The sequence below is a fragment of the Carettochelys insculpta genome, chromosome 1, assembly GCF_033958435.1.
Source record: "Carettochelys insculpta isolate YL-2023 chromosome 1, ASM3395843v1, whole genome shotgun sequence".
NCBI lineage: Eukaryota > Metazoa > Chordata > Testudines > Carettochelyidae > Carettochelys > Carettochelys insculpta.
This window is the reverse complement of record NC_134137.1, coordinates 285,404,672-285,423,738: the sequence shown is the minus strand read 5'-3', so window position 1 is coordinate 285,423,738 and position 19,067 is coordinate 285,404,672. Positions and strand designations below refer to the sequence as shown.

Below are 19,067 nucleotides of genomic sequence, written 5' to 3'. Positions count from 1 at the left end.
AGAGCTAGCTGATACATCAGACCAGGGCAGAAGTATGATTCAGAGCAGATTAGGCTTCAAAGAGAATGTTCTGTTGACAGACCCATTTCTTCTGTATTAAGGTCTTCTACTGACCACAATTCCAGCAGTATAGTTTGGAGACAGAGATGGTCTCGTGCGTAACCAAGAGTACCTCTACATTTATGGGAAGATGGACATGCTACTAGTTGATCTTCTGAGGTTCGATTTAGAGTCCCTAGCGGAGATGTGCTAAATTGAACTGTCATGGCACTACCATTGATCTGGGTACTCCAGGCAGTCATGAGGTGTAAGGGAAGTCGTTAGGAGAGTTTCTCCCATTGACTTTCTGCAGTGTGGACAGCAGCAAAAAATACATTTTAGATACATCAACTCCAGCTATGCAACTCTTGTAGCTGAATTTGTGTATCTAAAATTGATTTTACCTCCTAGTGTAGACCTGGCCTGAAACCCAGACTATTTAGCACTCTATAGATTAAACTCTACACCTTCAATTCCACTTGCGCTTCTCATGTAAAATTCCACTTGTGCTCTTCATGTAAGATTCTTGAAGATTCGGGTCAGCCTGAGCACTCCCTGGCATTGCATCTTCGTTGCAACCCAATGATCAAATAAAGGGCTCTGCTGACCCAACACTCCCTCAGTTCCTTCTTGTCAGCTGCTCTGACAGAAGGGTAGGAGGGTGACTATGGGAATGGATATGAACAACACGTCTCAAAGAACAACAGTTACGAGAAGGTGTGTAACCATTTTTTCTTTCTTGGATTCTTGCTCATGTGCATCCCAATCAGGTGACTCACATGCCCAAGTTCAGGTGGCAGAGGTGGAGTCATCCATTGATTGGAGCACTGCTCTTCTGGGTACCATGTCATCTCTGGCACGCTGAGTGATCACACAGTGCACAGCAAAGATGGGGCTGGATAAGCATGTCCCGGCTCTACACATTTCCTGAGTTGGAAATCTGTACCAGGAGTACTGAGGATGAAGCCTGAGTCCTGTTGGAGTGTGCAGTGAGTGGAGGTGCCAGAACTACTGCAAGGTTATATCCCTCAGGAATGCAGGGCACTATCTAAGTTGTGATGCACTGGGAGGTTACAGGCTGATCTTTCATTCCATCAGTTACTTCCACAAATAACTGTATCGATTTCCTGGATGGTTTCATTCTCTTAGGCTATGTCTACACTAGCCCCAAACTTCAAAATGGCCATGTAAATGGTCATTTCGAAGTTTACTAATGAAGCGCTGAAATACGTATTCAGCGCCTCATTAGCATGCGGGCGACCGCGGCACTTCGAAATTGACACGGCTCACCACCGCGCAGCTCATCCCGACAGGGCTCCTTTTCAAAAGGACCCCACCTACTTCGAAGTCCCCTTATTCCCATATACTCATAGGAATGCTCATTTACATGGCCATTTCGAAGTTTGGGGCTAGTGTAGACACGGCCTTAGTGTAAAAGACAAGCACCCTGCAGACATCCAGAGAGTGGAGCCTTTGCTCTTGGCCACTAGAGTATGGCTTGGGGTGGAATACTGGGAGCATGATGTCCTGGTTGATATGGAACCGCAACACGCTGTTCAGATGGAAATCAGGGTGAGGTTGCAGCTGTACCTTGTTTTTATAGAACACAGTGTAGGGGATCTCCAATGTTAGGGCCCTGCACTCAAATACCCCCCGGTTGAAGTTATCACAACCAAGAATACTATCTCATAAGAAAGGTAAAGAGCATGTCACTAATGGTTCAGATGGTGGTTCCGCTAATGAGCATTAACAGTCAGTAATGGCTAAATGCTAAAGACATGGGATCTTTAGTCACCTTACAAGGTCAGGACCTCAGTTCTACAGCTCCAGATTCTGCTTTTACTCACTTGTTATAACTGCCAGAATAATTTAGCTCATTTTATTTACCTGACTCTCTGTGAACTGTTGCATTTTTTTCTGTGGGACAGGTGTTATTCATGCCTTTGTGCTCACTGTGGTTGGGGTACCCCACAAGGATTATGATGCACACCAGTGGCCTCAGAGTTAATATTGAATACTTCCTACTAAATGGAAACCCCTGTTAGTCAACACTCACCGTGGCAGCAGCATGAAGTTAAGCCTGTCCGCTCTGTCCCTTTCTGCCTTGTATAGCTCTGTCCTCTCCTCAACCAGGAGCTCTAGGTTCCGGGAGTACAGCTGCAGACGCCGGATCAAGGTATCCATGTAATTTTCATTGGTCTGGCTATGGTAGTTACTGGGAAAATTGATTGGGGAAAGCATGAAAAAAGCATGTTGGCAAGACAAAGGCAAAAGTGAACTACAGAAGGTTATTTTAGAATGGCGTTTCCTTGCAGCTAGAGTGGAAATTGCTCAAAGCTCATAATTTCACCTCTGAGCAAAGGGCTTATCCTTAGGGCCAGAAGGCCTGTGGCCAACCCAGGTCATCCTGTCTTGCTAATTTTCTGAGCCTCAGCTCTCCTGGCCCTGCTAATCTCCACCGTTTCAGATCACTTGAAATAACCTGACACAAATATTCAATAGGTGAGAATATCATGGAAAACCAGAATCATGAGGAGGAGCTAGAGGTGATAGGAGGCAGCAAATTAGATGTGAGTTTACAATGAGATATAGCACCCAAAAAAAACAAAATAATTTTAGGCTTCCTTTGCAATGGCATCTTACTAACAACCAGGGAAGTCACAGGATGTGGGTTACATTCATTCACTGAGATCTGCTGGTTTCCTTTGGTGGGACCAAGACTGAAGGCTTTCATCAATGCCAGGAGCAGAGACAATATACCACAAGTCAGTCACATCTCTGCTTCACCTGGGGCCCAGAGCTAGCAGATGCAGCCTATTAAGTGGATGGAGCCAAGATGTCTGGCAGACCCAATCACTCAGATGGAGCCCTGGCTAGATTTTAAAATTGCCTTTTCTGCAAGTGAAACACCCTTTTGAAGGTGACAATGGAACCAATTGTCCTCCCCTGAGGAAGCCGCCCTTTAATGCTGCTGCCTCAGCAGTTGTAGGGCCTGAACTTTGTGTTCCTCCATGCCCCTGAAGGTGAATTTAGCTATTTTTCTGTGCTGCTCTGATATGGCCTCATCCAGAATGTTGCAGACACACCATTATTTGAATTATGAAAATCTGGACAAAGGTCAGAGAGGAGCAACAAAAATATAAGCATGAAGGTAGTGGAACAGAATTAATGGGGTGTAAAAATGTTAAGTTTCTGAAGGAAAGTGGCTGAAAACCCCATTGATTGGGACTTTTAGGTAGCTAGATTACAAAAAGTATGGCAGAGAGCAATCCTACAATGGTCTACTGAAAGGACTGGATGATCTAATGGGACTTTCCCATCTTTGTATTTTATGACTTAATGGCCTCATTTCACTCAAACCCTGTAATTACTTTACTCTGGACATTCCAGTCTTTTTGATCAGCTCACTTTGTGGCCATCTCAATCCATTAATCTCACCAACAAGTCACCTAAACTTTCTAATAATCTCATCCCCAGAACATCCATCTTCATTTATTTCCTGAAACCTGAACATCATGAACATCTGACTCTTGGGTAGTCCCTTCTTACACAATATAATTATTTGGGTTCTGGGTGATCATCTCTCTCACACATACACTCTGTCCTGTTAAATGATGAAGAAGAGACTCAGTCAGTGAGCTCAGTTTTAGTAAGTGTTGGCAGCATAATACACACTTAAAACGATTTGCTTCCAAGGAGGTAGGAGTTTGGAACATGGTGCTTACCTGAATATTTTAGCCAGAGTGTTCTCAATTTTCTTAAAGTCTGGCCTTTTCTCTGGATCCTCCTCCCAGCAACTTTTCACAAGCATGTACACCTGAGAATGTACAACCCAGGATAAATTTAGGTGAACAGTTGCAAAGAAATGTAATAGGGTTAAACAGTAAGACCAGGATCTATTCACTAGTCAATACAGAATTCCTCTCCAATCTTCTCTTTAAATCAGTGACTATGGAATTCATTATGTGCACTTCACAGTAACACTCATTCCACATTAGCCACTGGTCAGCAAACAGATCATACCAATAGTCAGTAATGATTACCAACTGAACAAAATTTGAATCAATGGTCCATAAATGAAGCCAAGTGAAAGGATCCAAACCCCCAGCTGTCACCAGATTGTAGTTACTAAGATAAAGGTGAAAGCCTTAGTAATTCTGTCCCCATTTCCCTGAGCTTTGGTCCAGGCTGGAACTGGTGACTGAGAGATAAATATTGTTATGTTATTACCAACCCCCAGAGACATTCACTTTTGTTTAAAGATCAATATTCAGACTCTCTGAATGATTATTGTGGCTTAACAATATCACATTCCAATGTAATATAGAAATTAATATTGTACTACTGTTTGAAAGAGTTGTCAAAAGGTAATACAGGTTAAACCTCTGTAATCCAGCACTTTCTTGTCCAGCAACATCCGAGGTCTGACATCTTAGTTAGCCAGATGTCCACTTATCATGGGTGCAGCCAAGTGTCCCGTGGTCCCATAAAGTTTCTTTATTGCCACCAGTGCTGGCTGTCATTGTTCTGTGCTGTTATTTAGCTCTAATTTACCCCTAAATATCTTCTAAGAGCCCATAAGCAGTGGGAGAGTTGGTAATGCTGCTAGACAATATTGACCTCCCATGGTTCAACAAATTCTCTCCTTCGGCACTAGTCAGGTCCCAACAGTGCCAGCCTAGAGAGATTCAACCCGTAGTAGCCCTTTCCCAAACAGTTACATACACCCTCATAAATCTTTCCACTTAAGAATGCAGAATTTGCCACACTGGATCAGATGATTCACCAATGCAGCACAGTATCTGGGCTCTCATCATGTGGAATCAGATGATTAATAACCTAGCCCAGTTACTCAGCCAGCAGAATTGACTTAACAGCTGATGCTTCAGATTAAGGTAAAATACCTCCCTTTCCCTTGATTCATCTTATCAAGACCAGCAGACACTGTACCATATTAAACATACACATGTTCCCGAAAATGAAATATGGATCTTTTCTGTCACATATGTCCCATCAAAAATTAATACAAATTTTAAAAAAATTCTGAATGTGGGGAAAATAGATTCTGTTTTGTTTGTTGTTGGTTTTTTTCCTTTCTAGTGGATTGGCAAATGCCTCTCCCTGGATATGGTATGAATTCATAAAGAGCCATTCTTAATGCATACTGTAATGGTCAGAAGTCACCAGGGGCAAAAGAAGGATATGCTGTGTTGTGAGCACTGGAGTGAGGAGGAAAGCAGACCAGTAAATTACATTTCACTGCACTGATGTTAATTATGGAACATTTTTAATTCCTGAGAGACCAGAGCACTGGAACAATGTATATAGTCTTCATCCTCCCACACCAACCATCTCTGGCTTAGTTAGAAGCATTCCTCTTTTCCTTTAGTGTAGGCTTACTTCCAACTCTCTTTCTCCTGCTGTCTCTAGAATCAGGTCTGGGCGGAAGGGTCTGATTCCTTTGCCACTCTCCACTCTGCAAAGTTTCTCTAATGAGAAAAAAAAAGTACAATATTTAAACAATAAGAGGTAGTGAATTTCGGAGTGAACTCAGAATGCCAACGTAGTTTTATAACAAAAGATGGGCCCAAAACAAAAGCATGGATTTGGACACCTACTTTTTAAAAATATGGATCTCAACATTGTGGGGTGTCTAGTGATAAGACCCCAGGTCAGAACAGAGTGACTTGAAACCACCTGATAAATGAAAGGAATAGGAATGCATATATTGAACATGATATCTTCCTAAATGGGCATAGTCATTTTAGTGTCTTTGTCAGGGTGGAGTGTAGACATGATACAAGACAGTGTGAGAAGCCCATTAGGATATACCTATACCTATCACATAGAGCTGAAAGGAACCTTCAGAGGTCATTGAGTCCAGCCCATTGCACTCACAGCAGGACCTATTCACCATCCCCAATGGATTTTTTTTTAATTTATTTCCCCCCCCATGGTCCCCTGAAGTATTGACCCTACAGCCCTGAGTTCACCAGTCCAATACGTAAGCCACTGACCTATCAGTACCCCTATGGTTTTCAGAAGTGTAGAGCCCAGTCTCATAAAGGCAAGATGGAGCTGTCTACACTCAGCATTTTTAAAAAACCAAATCATTACTATATTGGAGTATAATTTTAAAACGTAGACGTTTGTTGCCTTATTTTTCCTCATAAGTGGGAAAATACTGCCCCATCTTTCCAAAACCCTGACTCCTGAAACATCCACATCAAGGTCATGTTTTCAAAACACATTTATATGGTGCCATCTTTAAACCATTAGCTTGCATCCTGACTTGCATTAATAAATGTTCTGCTGGCCCAACCAAGTAAAGGGCTTCTGCAAGAGATATCACAAATGATCCTACACATACAGCAGGGGATTTTTTTTTTCTTGCCTGTTACTCGTCGGTCTATCTATCTATCTATCTGTTCAACCATCTCTGGTAATTACAGGATAACAATTGTCTTAGTATCTAGATGCTGAATTTTAGAGGCAGAATATGATGCAGGCATAATTCTAAAATTCTTCATTTGTTACCTGCCCTCTTTCTGATTCCACCAAACAAATTAGGCCAGTCAATTACAAATGTGGAACCACTGAGGGCCTTGAAAAAGATTCCTAAACAGAGAGTCACGATCTGCACTAATTCTTGGCAGATTATAAAACTTAACCACTCAGCTATCTGAATATATGTGGAACTTATTTAACTAACTTTTGAAATCAGGATCAACATCAGAACTCATTCTGTTGCAATCATCCATATAGCCTTGCCACTAAAATACAGGTAAAAGACCCAGGGAGGGTGAGTGTGATCTCATTTCTATGAGAATTTAAATACTTTAAAATACTAACAAAAATTGGCCAACAGACTGAAAAAATCCAGTGGCCCTTAAAGAGACTTCTGGCCCAGGAGATTTAACCAGTACTAGGAGGCTATTAAACAGCCTGTCACCTGTGAGCCAACTCCAGCAGGAGGCATGGATTGCATCCCATAATGCTGAGAAAACTGTCAGCAAGTCAGACTAAGCATACAGGATGGAAACACTAAAATGATTTGGAATTTAGACAAACTTTTCTAAAATGATGAAGCTTCATAATAAAACACAGGTCAAACTCAACCCAGAAAGACATTCTGTGACACTAAAGCCACTAGCCAAGTGTGGGTGTCAGACAGTGAGCACCCCAAAACATTGGGCTTGTGCTGGCATAACACCTCCAGCACAGCAGGGAGAATATGCAGCAAGGCCTGCTGGCTGAAGAATGGAAGGATATTCTTTTTCCCTCTCCACCCTTTGGGAAGTCTTTTGCCAGTAGTGACACTACACATATAAAATCCTTTTGTCCACTAAGATCGTGCCTATCCCCGGCACAATGAAGAGTAAGATTTCTTATATCCTCTACTTCCAACTGCATGCCTACCCACAGGCAGGCATCATTTCTCAAGGTATGGTCTTGGGCAGACAGGGCTATAAAGATGACCAATACATCATAAATATACTATGTTTAACATATGACCCCTCGTCTTTTAAATAAGTAGGACACTAAACTTTCAAAAATGGGTGAGATTTGCTTGTTTTTAGGCAAACAGAAACCCAAAACAGCAACGAAGGGTCCTGTGGTACCTTATAGACTAACAGAAAAGTTTTGAGCATGAGCTTTCGTGAGCACAGACTCACTTCATCAGATGTGCTGTGCTCACATCAGAGTCTGTGCTCACGAAAGCTCATGCTCAAATCTTTTCTGTTAGTCTGTAAGGTGCCACAGGACCCTTCGTTGCTGTTACAGATCCGGACTAACATGGCTACCCCTCCGATACTAGAAACCCAAAAGTAAATCTGAAATATCCCCTCCTCTCCAAGTAAGCTTTCTCAGATGTTCATCTGTATTGAGCTAGAAATTTGAGGATGTGTCTACACTACAAAATAAAAACAGAATTTATTGAAGTCGACTTTTTACCACGAGAATTTATAAAGTTGAAGATGAGTGTCCACAAATGTTCAGAAAGTTGACTTAGAGTGTCTCATTTGCTTTATCTATGTTTAACTGCATCAGCAATGCATTGTGGGTACCTAGCCCACACTGACTGTTGCCAAGTTGCATTCCAGGTTTTTGTGCCAGTGGCTTATGGGAAAAAATGTGCCACAAGTGCTTGTGGGTGTCCAACGTCACCATCACAGAGTGCAATGCCCTCTTCTCCCCCCTCCCCACTGGAAAACAAATGGCTGGTCTGACGAATTTCATGCCATTCTTCATGCCATCTTCCCAAAGCCTGCCTCTGGCTCACACCACTGCAGTTTGCTAGCATGGATTCTGAACAGCTTAGAGTCATTGCAGAGTGCATTATGGCCACTTCCCAAAGTGTTGTGCAGTATTTAATCAGACAAAGCCAGTGGGAGGATGAGATGGATGCAGATGAGTCAGATTGAAGAACTGGAGAACAGGAATGCAGAGCTGCTAGTTGCCCTGGATGCATTGCTTGCAGTGGAGCAATGGCTCTGGAGACATGAAACCAGCACACACTGGTGGGACCACATCATTTTGGAGGTCTGGGATGACAAGCAGTGCCCGCAGAACTTCCACATAGGCAAAGCCACTTTCATGCAACTTCGTGATTTGCTGCCCTCCAGCCAGTAGTGCAGCAATACCAGAATGAGACCTGCTATGACAGTTCACAATTGAGTGGCAATTGTTCTTTGGAAGTTTGCAACACCTGACAACTACCAGTCAGTGGGAAATCCATTTGGTGTAGGCAGATCTACAGTTGAGGCTGTGGCGATCCAGGTAATCAAGACAATTAGTGCCCGACTGCTGCAGAAGACTGTGTCTCTGGGAAATGTGCTGGACATAGTGGACAGCTTTGCTGCCATGGGGTTTCCTAACTGCAGGGGCGGAGGGGGGCAATAGCTGGAATGCACATCCCCATCCTGGCCCCAGATCATCTGGCTTCAAAGTACATAAACCTCAAGGGGTACTTCTCCACGGTGTTGCAGGCGGTGGTGGATCAAAAAGGATATTTCACCGACATCTATGTGGGATGGTCAGGAAAGGTGCACAACACACGCATCTTCAGAAATTCCGGTCTGTACAGAAAGCTCCAGGGTGGGACTTTCTTCCCAGACATAAAAATCAAGATTGGTGACGTGGAGATGCCCACAGTGATCCTGGGTGACCCTGCTTACTCTCTGCTCCCTTGGCTCATGAAGCCATACGCAGGCACACCAGAGCACAGCTAGGAGCACTTCAATAACAGACTGAGCAAGTGCAGGACGGTGGTGGAATGTGCCTTTGGCTTTTTAAAAGCCAGATTCAGGTGTCTTTTGACCCATTTGGACTTTTGTCAAACCAACATCCTCACTGTGGTTGTAGCATGCTGTATTCTCCACAATATTTGTGAATCAAAAGGGGAAAATGTCATGCCAGCCTGGGTTGCAAAGGATGATGCCCTGGCTTGTGCTTATGCACAGCTGGACACAAGGGCATTCATCAATGCACATGCAGAAGCAATGACAATCAGGGAGACTTTGAAAAACAGCTTTGTGAATGAGCAGGCAGCCACATGAATCTGATGCATTTAACTATTGTGATACAACCTCCTCCCCCACAATGATGTGTGCTTGACCTGTATGAAAGCACCTCCAACCGCACCCCACCCCATGTGAATCAAATAGATGACACTGTGGTTTTCACAAAAAAATTATTTTTATCTGGGGAGCTAAGGGGTAGGAAACAGAAGGGAATACTGGCAACACAAGTGATGGAATGTGAGTCTTTCGCAGTGGGGGCAGGTCGGGGGGACGGAGTGCAAGTCTGTCCTTGCCCTCCCCCCAGACTTCAGGAGTGGTGGTTGAGCCATATTGAAGGGAGGCTGGGCAACAGGGCATGGGGCCTGCATATTGAGTCCTATGGTGGGTGTCCCTCTGCAGCTCCAGTATGGAAGGCAGGATATCAGTTTGTTCCATGACAGTCATCAGGAGCTCTACCGAGTCCTTGTTCCTGCACTGGAGCATGGTCTGTCGCCACTGTTGGGTCCAACTTCTGGCAGCAATGTCTTTGGCTTGTTCCTTGTCTACCTTCTCAAGCTGTTGCAGGACAATGTCCTGTTTGGGTCTCCTTTTTTGCCTCTTTGCAGCAACCTTGTCTTCCCCCTTCCCACTGTCTGTTGAAGATAGTGAAGGTCAAAATTTCAGACACTTTTTAAATTGGCATAAAGCCCTTCCCCATAGAATGAAATGGGCCTCTGTTTGATAATCACTGCAACTTTTCTTTTTCAAAGCTACTTTTGGCTTCTTAAGGATGACAATGAATCAGCCTCTGCAGAACAGAAGCTTTTAGTTTCCAGACCATTTCATTGTGGACAGGGTAAGATCTTGCTGGCTTAAGGATGGTAGGGGGGTTTGAAACAAAGCTCTATAAACTGTAAATTGCAGAAAAAAACTTTTAAGGCTGTTCATGGCAGACTGTCACGGTGTTCATCCCTGTAAAATGTAAAGTGCAGAAAAAATTTCCTTGGACACTCATGGGGGGCTGTGGAGAGATCAGCCCTGTAAACTGTAAAGCATAGAAAAAAAACTTTCTCATTTGATCCTCTTAAATCCTGTGCAGACAAAAAGCCATTTAAAGCAAGGAAAGCCCATGCTGGACATGCCAGCATCCAGGAACAGGGTGTTGCACAGCCCAGCAGCCACATTGTGGCAAGGAGGGTTTAAGCCCACCAGCTGCATGGTGGGCTGGGTGGCGGGTTGTCAGACCTGTAAACTGTAAAGTGCAACAAAAACTTCTGTGGCAGATCCTCATAAATCCTATGCATGAAAACAACCAGCAACATCGTGGGAGGGGAGAGAGCCATGACAGCCCTTGTAGCGTGGAGGGCAGAGACACAGAGGGCACCAGTGACATGATGCAGCAGGGCAGTCCTGGGAAATTTACATGACCAGGGAGACAAACTTCCTGTGCTTTTTCTAGGTTGCAAAAAGAGACATCAGCCTCCTAAGAATAACAGAGAGTGAAAAAGAAAATGTGCTCATACTATGTGAGCACAGGGCTGGAAAATTTGCCAGAATGTTGTGTGAAGCCATGATACCAGACTACTTGCTGGTTTCCTGATGTGGCAAGGTGTGTTATCAGGAACCCACAATAAATCAAGCCTCTCCAGAATCCTTGTGCGAAAAATAAAGGAGTACCTGGCTGAAACCTTTATGGAGATCTCCAGAAAGGATAAGCACTCCATCCCCAGAAATATTAACAAGCTGTTCTAAGGGGCAAAAATCCACTGCACCTGACCTGCAACCCACTTGTAGCAGTTTAAAAAATATGCTCAACAGAAGTAAACCTATACCTCAGTCCAGCTGCAACCTGCTTGCAGCATTCTAAAAATATATGCTCACCAGAAGAGCCCTGAAAAGCATTGCTGGATCCCTGAGCATCAGGTGTGGATGAGGGGACTGGTTCCAGGGTGATGAAGAACTCTGGGCTGGCACAATCAGCTTTTTCAAGTGCCTGCTGACTGTCAGTGTCCTCCTCTTCATCCATCTACGCATCCTGCTTCCCCGTTGCCTCTCACTAGAGACCAGAGAAAAGTCTCCTGAAGAATCACCGCAAGCCTTGGGGAGTGTGGTTGGGTCCCTCCCAAGAATGGCGTAAAGCTGCCTGTAGTAGTGACATGTCTGGGGAGATAACCCAGATTGCCCATTGGCCTCTCGCACTTTGTGATAATTCTGCCGGAGTGCCTTTATTTCGACCCAGCATTGCTGAGTGTCCTAGGCGAACCATTGGTTGATCATGCCCTGCAAAATCTTCTCATAAATGTCTGCATTTTGTTTGCTGACTTTTAGTCTGCTCAGCAGTGATTCTTTACACCACACAGAAATGAGATCCAGGATTTTATTATGGCTCTATGCTGGAGCTCTTTTGCAACCCTGAGAACTTAGAGAAGAACCCGGAGTAGTCACGATGGCTAGACGCGATGGCTCCACACTATCCACACAGGTCAGAAAGAAAATTAATTCAAATTCCCAGGCTTCCTATTACTTACTTCCTGTGCACCCAGAGAGCAGCAGAGGTGAACGCGGCCAGAACAGACACTGGTAGGGCACTGTGGGTTACTTATTGGCCTTCTTTGGGGGACAATAAAATCGATCTAAAGTAATGCTGTTTCCACACTAGCATCAATTTGACCTTTTAAATTCAAACTTGGCATTATGCCACATCAGAAGGTCAATGCAACAATGTCAGCCTTAGTGCCCCTTAAAATTGACCTAATAATATTTGCAGTGAAGTCACATTGTAAAGCTGAGGTAAGTACCTTAAAAATTGACTTTATGCTGTAGTGTAGAGAGAGCCCGAGATTCTATTTTCCAGAGTATAAACATTTCATGTCTGGCCAGAGAGCATGCTGAGGTTACCCAATACATTTTTTAAAAATGTTTACTCGGAATTAGCTAACTGGGAGGCTGAAGTGCTGCTGTACTACTTCTTCCAAAAAACACTGGAGGGTTTGATAGAATGACTCAGAGCTAGAAGAGGTGTCTGAACTCATTATCAATTTGCAGTCTGGGACATCATAAACTCTTACACACTTGTGGTTATTCTAATTAAGGATGGATTGTGACATTATTGAATTTACATCTGTAGCCCACTAGGGCTCTGAGAGAGGTTCCTCCCCCTCTGGGATAGTGGGCAGTCACTCTGCCCCACTCAACCACCATGTGGTAGCATTCAGGCAAATCAGCTGGACCGTGGCTTCCATAGCCCTGGCCAGTAGTCAGGCTGAGTGTAACCACCGACATGCAGGCTCAAACCTGAGAACTCTGGAACTTAGTGCACGAGCCTCTACAGTTTGAACGAAAAGGCAGCTGCCTCTCAGCTAAGGCTGTAGAGGAGACTCAGTCTTTCCCTTTGTAAGTGGTCTAGGTGCCACTATATGGGACAGTGAACCACACCCAGTAGCTGTGTGCATTACATGAGCACCAAGCCAAACAGGTTCAGGCCCTCACTCAGGGCAGGTGGCAATAGTCCTTAGGCTCAGGCTTGCAATCAGGCTGAGCACATGGTTCAAAGCACCCAGGCCCTCAACTCAGGGTGGGCAATAATAGTCCTGGGATGAGGACTTTCAGTTAGGCCAACCACAGAGTTCAAAGAGCCCTGGCCTTTGCTCAAGTCATGCAATAATCACTAAGTCTAGTCCCTGGTTCAGGACAGGGCAACAAACAATAGCAGTTCAAATAGCTTCAGGTCTTAAACAATGGGGCAGGGGAGATTGCCACCACAGGATAGGGATAGCAAGGCGGACGCTGCCCCACCCCCAACTCCACTGCTCTCCAGCCCAGGGCCCAAACCATGGCAGGCCCATCTGCCACTGGGTCAGCAGGGATCCTACCAGCAGCACACTGACTCAGTCACAAGTTCTGGTTCAGCCAGACCAAGGTCGGCTGTCCCTAGGTCCCTTTCACTCTCCTCCACCAAGCACTCCTGGCTCCAGGGAAGGTTCTGTGGGCCACTGGGGTTTGGAATCTCTGGCAGAGTTGGCAGTTTCTCTAGATCCAGGTCTGTCTGAGATCTGGTGGTCTTGGCCAGTCGCAACCTTCTTGAGGTCCCCAACAGTCTCCCAGCTTGGGAATGCAAGACGCATTTGGTTCCTCTGGCAGCAGTGCAGAAGGTCTCCCTGCGCAGGATGATCTCCTGGGCTGTCCTTTTCATATCTCTAATCCTGCCTCCTGGCTGCTGGTCAGGAGACAGGATGGGGCCAGGTACCAACCATTGGAGCTCTGAGAGGGGCTTCTGCTCCTCTGTGGCAGTGAGTGGCCACTCTGCCTCACTACACACACACCCCTTAAGTCCAGCTTCTGGTTTCCAGGGAAGGCACCTTGATCCTCCTGCAGACAGGACAGTCTGAATGGGCATTCTGTTTCCCTACATGTGTTGGATGATGAACACATAATGCTGCAGGGTGAGGTACCTCATCATAACAACAGCATTGGTGCCTTTCATTGTATGAAACCACATGGCAGCTCTCAGTTTGGGAGTGCAGGATAGGCATTTGTTTCCTCTGGCAGCTGGAACCTGACTGAGCTCCAGGACTTGCCTTTTATAGGTCTAATCCTGCCTCCTGTCTTCTGGTGAGGTGATGGGATGGGGTTGGGCTTCACCCATGAGGGCTCTGAGAGGGGCTTCTCTCCCTCTGGAGCAATGGCTGGCAACTCTGCCTCACTACAACATCATATAAACAAATGCGAAAGCTTGTACTCCAAAATATCTGTGAGTCTATAAGGTGCCAGAGGACTTCTTGCTGTTTTTGAAGATGCAGACTAACTCAGCTACTCTAATACAATGTTGACTTCTCAATAAAAGAAACTTCTTTGATATCTGCAGATAGGAAGTTTCATAGTTAAGTTGTCCATTGTGGGCCTTTTATTAGCATAGCTGCCTATCCATCTAAGCCCAACACAACTGGCTTACAAAGCTTCTGCCAAAGTATTTTACAAATCAGGCAGATAGAAACCTAACAGTTGTGTTCATAATAGGGAAAAGAATCATGCACTGTCCACAATCAGATAAAAACTGGATGAAAGGTAAAATTTTCAGAACTGCCTGTGTGACTAAGAAACCCGTGAGGATTTACATTTATATCACTGAAGCAGTTTTGAATATGCTGCTTTTAATTCCCACTGAAGATGAAGCCCCAGCTGGCCTCAATGGATCTTGAATGGAGTTCTGTTTTAAATAGTTGGATTGTTTTACTGTTTAATCATTTACACAGTGTATACAAAATTCAAGCCTAAAACTCCAGCTACCTGACAAAAATATAAACACAGAAGACTTAACTGTATTCACATGGTCTGGGATTACTTATCTTACGGATCAAAAGATTCAGTACCCCCTGCCACCTGCTTGCTTTTGCTAGCCATGTGGGGTATGAGTCCACAACTCAAAAATCACAAGCTGATGTTCACCCAATGACTCCATAACCTCCAGAACGTCCTAGAATGCCCCTCAAAGCATGGTTTTACTCGCTAGAATAGCAGCCTGTTTGGCACAAATATAATTAATCTTGTTCCTGAAATATGTGGAAAATTCCCTGCAGCACAAAAGATCTGATTAGATCTGAGCCAAGGAAACCAGAATTTACTAGGATGTCAACCATTTGGAATAGTACCATGAAATGTGATTTCATGAATGCCGTGGAGGTAAAGAAAAGTTTCTTCTCTTGATGCATTAGACGTGAGCTCTGTGAAATGCCACAGGGAACGCTCACCATCCCACCTATAATACCAAGCACTTTTATTTTATATCACTGAGTTTCTTGTGCCTTTATTGATGATTTTGTTGTTGATGTCACTACAAAACTGTGAAGTGTTGGATTATGTAATGTGACAAGGGAGGAGGAAGGAAAGAAAAACAATAAAAAATAATTTAAACAAATTACAGCAATTGCTCCCATGTGTCACTACTAGTAGGCTCTTTATTCATTGCCCAGTTGCAAAATAGTAGTTTGCCCATATAACAGAGATGGTGTTTTTCAATAAAAAATGTGGAAAATGTGGCTGCCACAGCCACAGCATCCAAGCAGGCAGATGCAGTATAAGACAGACATGGGTTTTCTTAGATCCTTACCTTTATGGTCCCGACAGAAGTTAGTGTAGAAGGTCTCCCTGCGCAGGACGATCTCCTGTGCAATGATTCCATAGCTGTATACATCACCTTTCTGAGACACATCAGCATGACGAAGGTGTTCAGGAGCTGTCCACAGATCTGAGCAGGCAGAAGGGGTACAGACAGAGCCAGAGTGGGACATGAAACGGATTTGCATGAGCTTCTTCAGAACCTTATTCCCTTTCTGTAGTTTTAATTTTCTCTTTTTGCTATCATTACCCCCCATCTGCACTAAAGCCTGATACTGCTTAGATACTTGGTCAGGTGTTGCGTGGAAGGGCCTACGTCAATACACTTAGGATAACTGACTAACAGATACACTCAGTTTAAATCAAAAGTTGTTAGGCTAAACACAGGAATTACTGGATGAGGTTCTATGGCCTGGTTGTGCACACAGTCAGAGTGGATGGTCATAAGGTCCTTCCTGGACTTATATTCCAGAACCTGTGACTAATTCCCAAATGTATTTGAAGCTAACATCATTGTGTCATAACATGAGTGTGTTTCTTATACATCAGTCACCATGTCATCTAGACATTGCAGTGTCATTCTGTTCTGGCACCCTATCGTAATACGTTGATACTGTATCATAATGTGAAGCATGTTGGACCTCTCTAGTCTGGCACCCTCGGGACCTGACCAGTGCCAAGTGAGAGAATTTGCTAGACTGTGGGCGGTCAATATTGTCTAGCAGCATTACTTCCACTGCTTACTGGGCTCTTAGAAACAACAAGAAGTCCTGTGGCACTTTACAGACTAACAGAGATATTGGAACATAAGCTTTCGTGGGCAAAGACTCACTTAGTCAAATGCACTGAAGTGGAAATTCCACATGGCAATTTCCCCTGGAATTTCCACACCAATGTATCTGGCAAAGTGGGTCTTTGCCCACAAAAGCTTATGCTCCAATATATCTGCTCATCTGTAAGGTGCCAGAGGACTTCTTGTTGTTTTTGCAGATACAGGCTAACATGGTTACCCCTCTGATATTGTGCTCTTAGAAGATATTTAGGAGTAAATTACAGCTGAATAAAAGCACAGAACACTGAGAGCCAGGACAGGTGGTTGTAAACAAACTTTATGAGCTCACAGAAAGGTCAGCCACACCCATGATAAGTGGTCTTCTGGCTAACTAAAATCATGTCGGATTGTTGCCGGATGAGAGAGTGCCAGACGACAGAGATTCAACCTGTTCTAGCTGCAACACAGCAGTCGCAATGCAAACACTTCCCTGGTGTGATGAAGTAACTTTATTCCAAGGGATGAAGTCTAACACCTAGTAATTCTCACTCTGTATATAAAAACTTGTCTCCTTGAGCTACTGGAAACAGAAGAGAAACCTGTTGCTAATATAAAGAATATAAGAACAGCTGTACTGAGTCAGGCCCAGTGTCCAGTTAGCCCAGTATCCTGTCTTCTGACAGTGACCAACAGTAGGTGCCCCACGGGGAATAAAAAGAATCTGTACTCATCATGTGATCGATCCCCTGTTGCCCAGAGGCTAGGGACACCATACCTGCCCATCCTGTCAATTGATGGACCTTTCCTCCATGAATTTATCTAGTTCTCTTTTTAACCTTGTTATAGCCTTGGCCTTCATAACATGCTCTGACAATGAGTTCCACAGGTTCACTATGGATTGAGGGAAAAGGTGCTTCCCTCTGTTTTAAACGTGCAGTCTATTAATTTAATTTGGTGATCACTAGTTCTTGTGTTATGAGAAGTAAACAACACTTCCTTATTTACTTTCTCCATACCAGTCGCAATTTTAAAGAACTCCATCACATTCCCCCTTAGATGTCTCTTTTCCAAGCTGAAAAGTCCCAGACTTGTTAGTTTTTCTGCATTTGAAAGCTGTTCCACACCCTTATTTTGTTGCCAATATCAATAAAATGAATATAAATATGAAATCCAACGAAGAGAAAAACCTAAGCAGACAAGTGTAGCGTTTAAATTCAGTGCAGTTTCCTACCCAATAATTTACTATATTTCTACTTCTATTACTGCAAATGTTTGTGTTTGAATCTAAGAAGTTTCTCTTGCCATTCCAGCCCCAGGTTCTCTTTTGTCCACTTATCACAGAGATGATACAATTACATGTGTATGATATTCTTGCTTGCAACCAGCAAATGAGTCCAGTGTCACAATTTCAGGATTATATCTTCACTCAAAGATCAAGTGGGAGGAGAAGATAGATGGGGAGAACAGAGGAAAATTTATTTGCAGAGAAATATTCTATGACGATTAGCAGAAATAGAAAGAAGTGTGCAGAAATAAACAATGAAAGCTATAATTTACTGAAATTCTACCAAAAGAATACCAGTTATTAAGGATCTCTTTAGAGAATTATTTAAAAAGCATAGAACGACAAGTTAATGCCATCACAGTATATCAGAAAATACTGTGATATTTCATGCAGACACTCCAATGAGGTATGTTTTCAGATCAATAATATCATGGTGATGTTTTGTGGTCAATAATATCACCTAGCCTCTTTTCTGACTTGTCACACAAACTCATCACTGTCCCCTTTGAGAGGGAGCAGGATCCAGTGCACTGTAACTGATTAGCTACCTGAATATGGGGTTTCAGAAGGAGCAGGTAGGCTCCAGGGAAAGAGCAAAAGGGCAGATGAGAGCTGCCTGGAAAAGAAATGTGAGATGAAGAAACAGATAGGAGCAGCAGAGAAGAGTTGCTGGAGACAGAGTGGAGTAGAGGAGACATGGCAACGGTTACTGGGAAAGAGATACAGGAGATGGGAGGTTATGGGAAGGAGGAGGGCAGAGAAGGAGCGGGGAGATGTTGCCAGGAGCTGGTACCAAGGGAAGACCAGACGTTGAAGCTGTTAGTGAGCTCTGGCCAGAGCTAGAAAGTCCTGCCAAGTTGCAGGAAAGCTCATGCAACAGCCCCAGAACAAAGATGAAGAATCAGCTTGCTCAGGAAAAGCTGAGAATAAAGAAGAGGGCTGGTGCTGGAGTGTGGATCCCAGGAGCAGGGGTAAGACTCACAAGCAAGGATGCCTGGGGATTTGGAACACCATGGGGAGTCCTCTCTTTCCAGGCCTGAGTGGAGGGCTGCAAGAAGCTGAATCTAGAAACAAGAGAGTTGAATCTAGAAGGATGTTTCTTAAGCAGATAAGGTCTCACAGGTAAGGCGGCCTAGGAAGTAGAACACTGGTACCAGAGCTGTGGGAGAAAAGCAACTCTGATAACTCTCCAGCACATGGCCTGGAGAGTGAGACCCTAAAAAGGGCAAAGGAACCATGAAAGCATGTTGATTGGGTAGGTGACCTGGAAATCACATCACTGAAGAGCACATGAAAAATTGTTCTGTTTATACCTGCTGTATGTTGGGATTTTGAGAAAATGGTTTTACCATTA

General features: G+C 44.0%; 1 protein-coding gene across 1 annotated transcript in view; it reads right to left on the bottom strand.

The window, feature by feature from the left end:
• Nucleotides 1–19,067, bottom strand: part of GUCY2C (guanylate cyclase 2C) — a 95,001-nt gene that overhangs the window by 13,243 nt on the left and 62,691 nt on the right. Inside the window, exons 18-21 of the mRNA XM_074983932.1 lie at nucleotides 15,649–15,786; nucleotides 5,440–5,528; nucleotides 3,765–3,856; nucleotides 2,096–2,254 (exon numbers count right to left, since the gene is read on the bottom strand). Of these exons, the coding sequence (XP_074840033.1) occupies nucleotides 2,096–2,254; nucleotides 3,765–3,856; nucleotides 5,440–5,528; nucleotides 15,649–15,786 (478 nt within the window). The remainder of the gene's footprint in view (nucleotides 1–2,095; nucleotides 2,255–3,764; nucleotides 3,857–5,439; nucleotides 5,529–15,648; nucleotides 15,787–19,067) is intronic.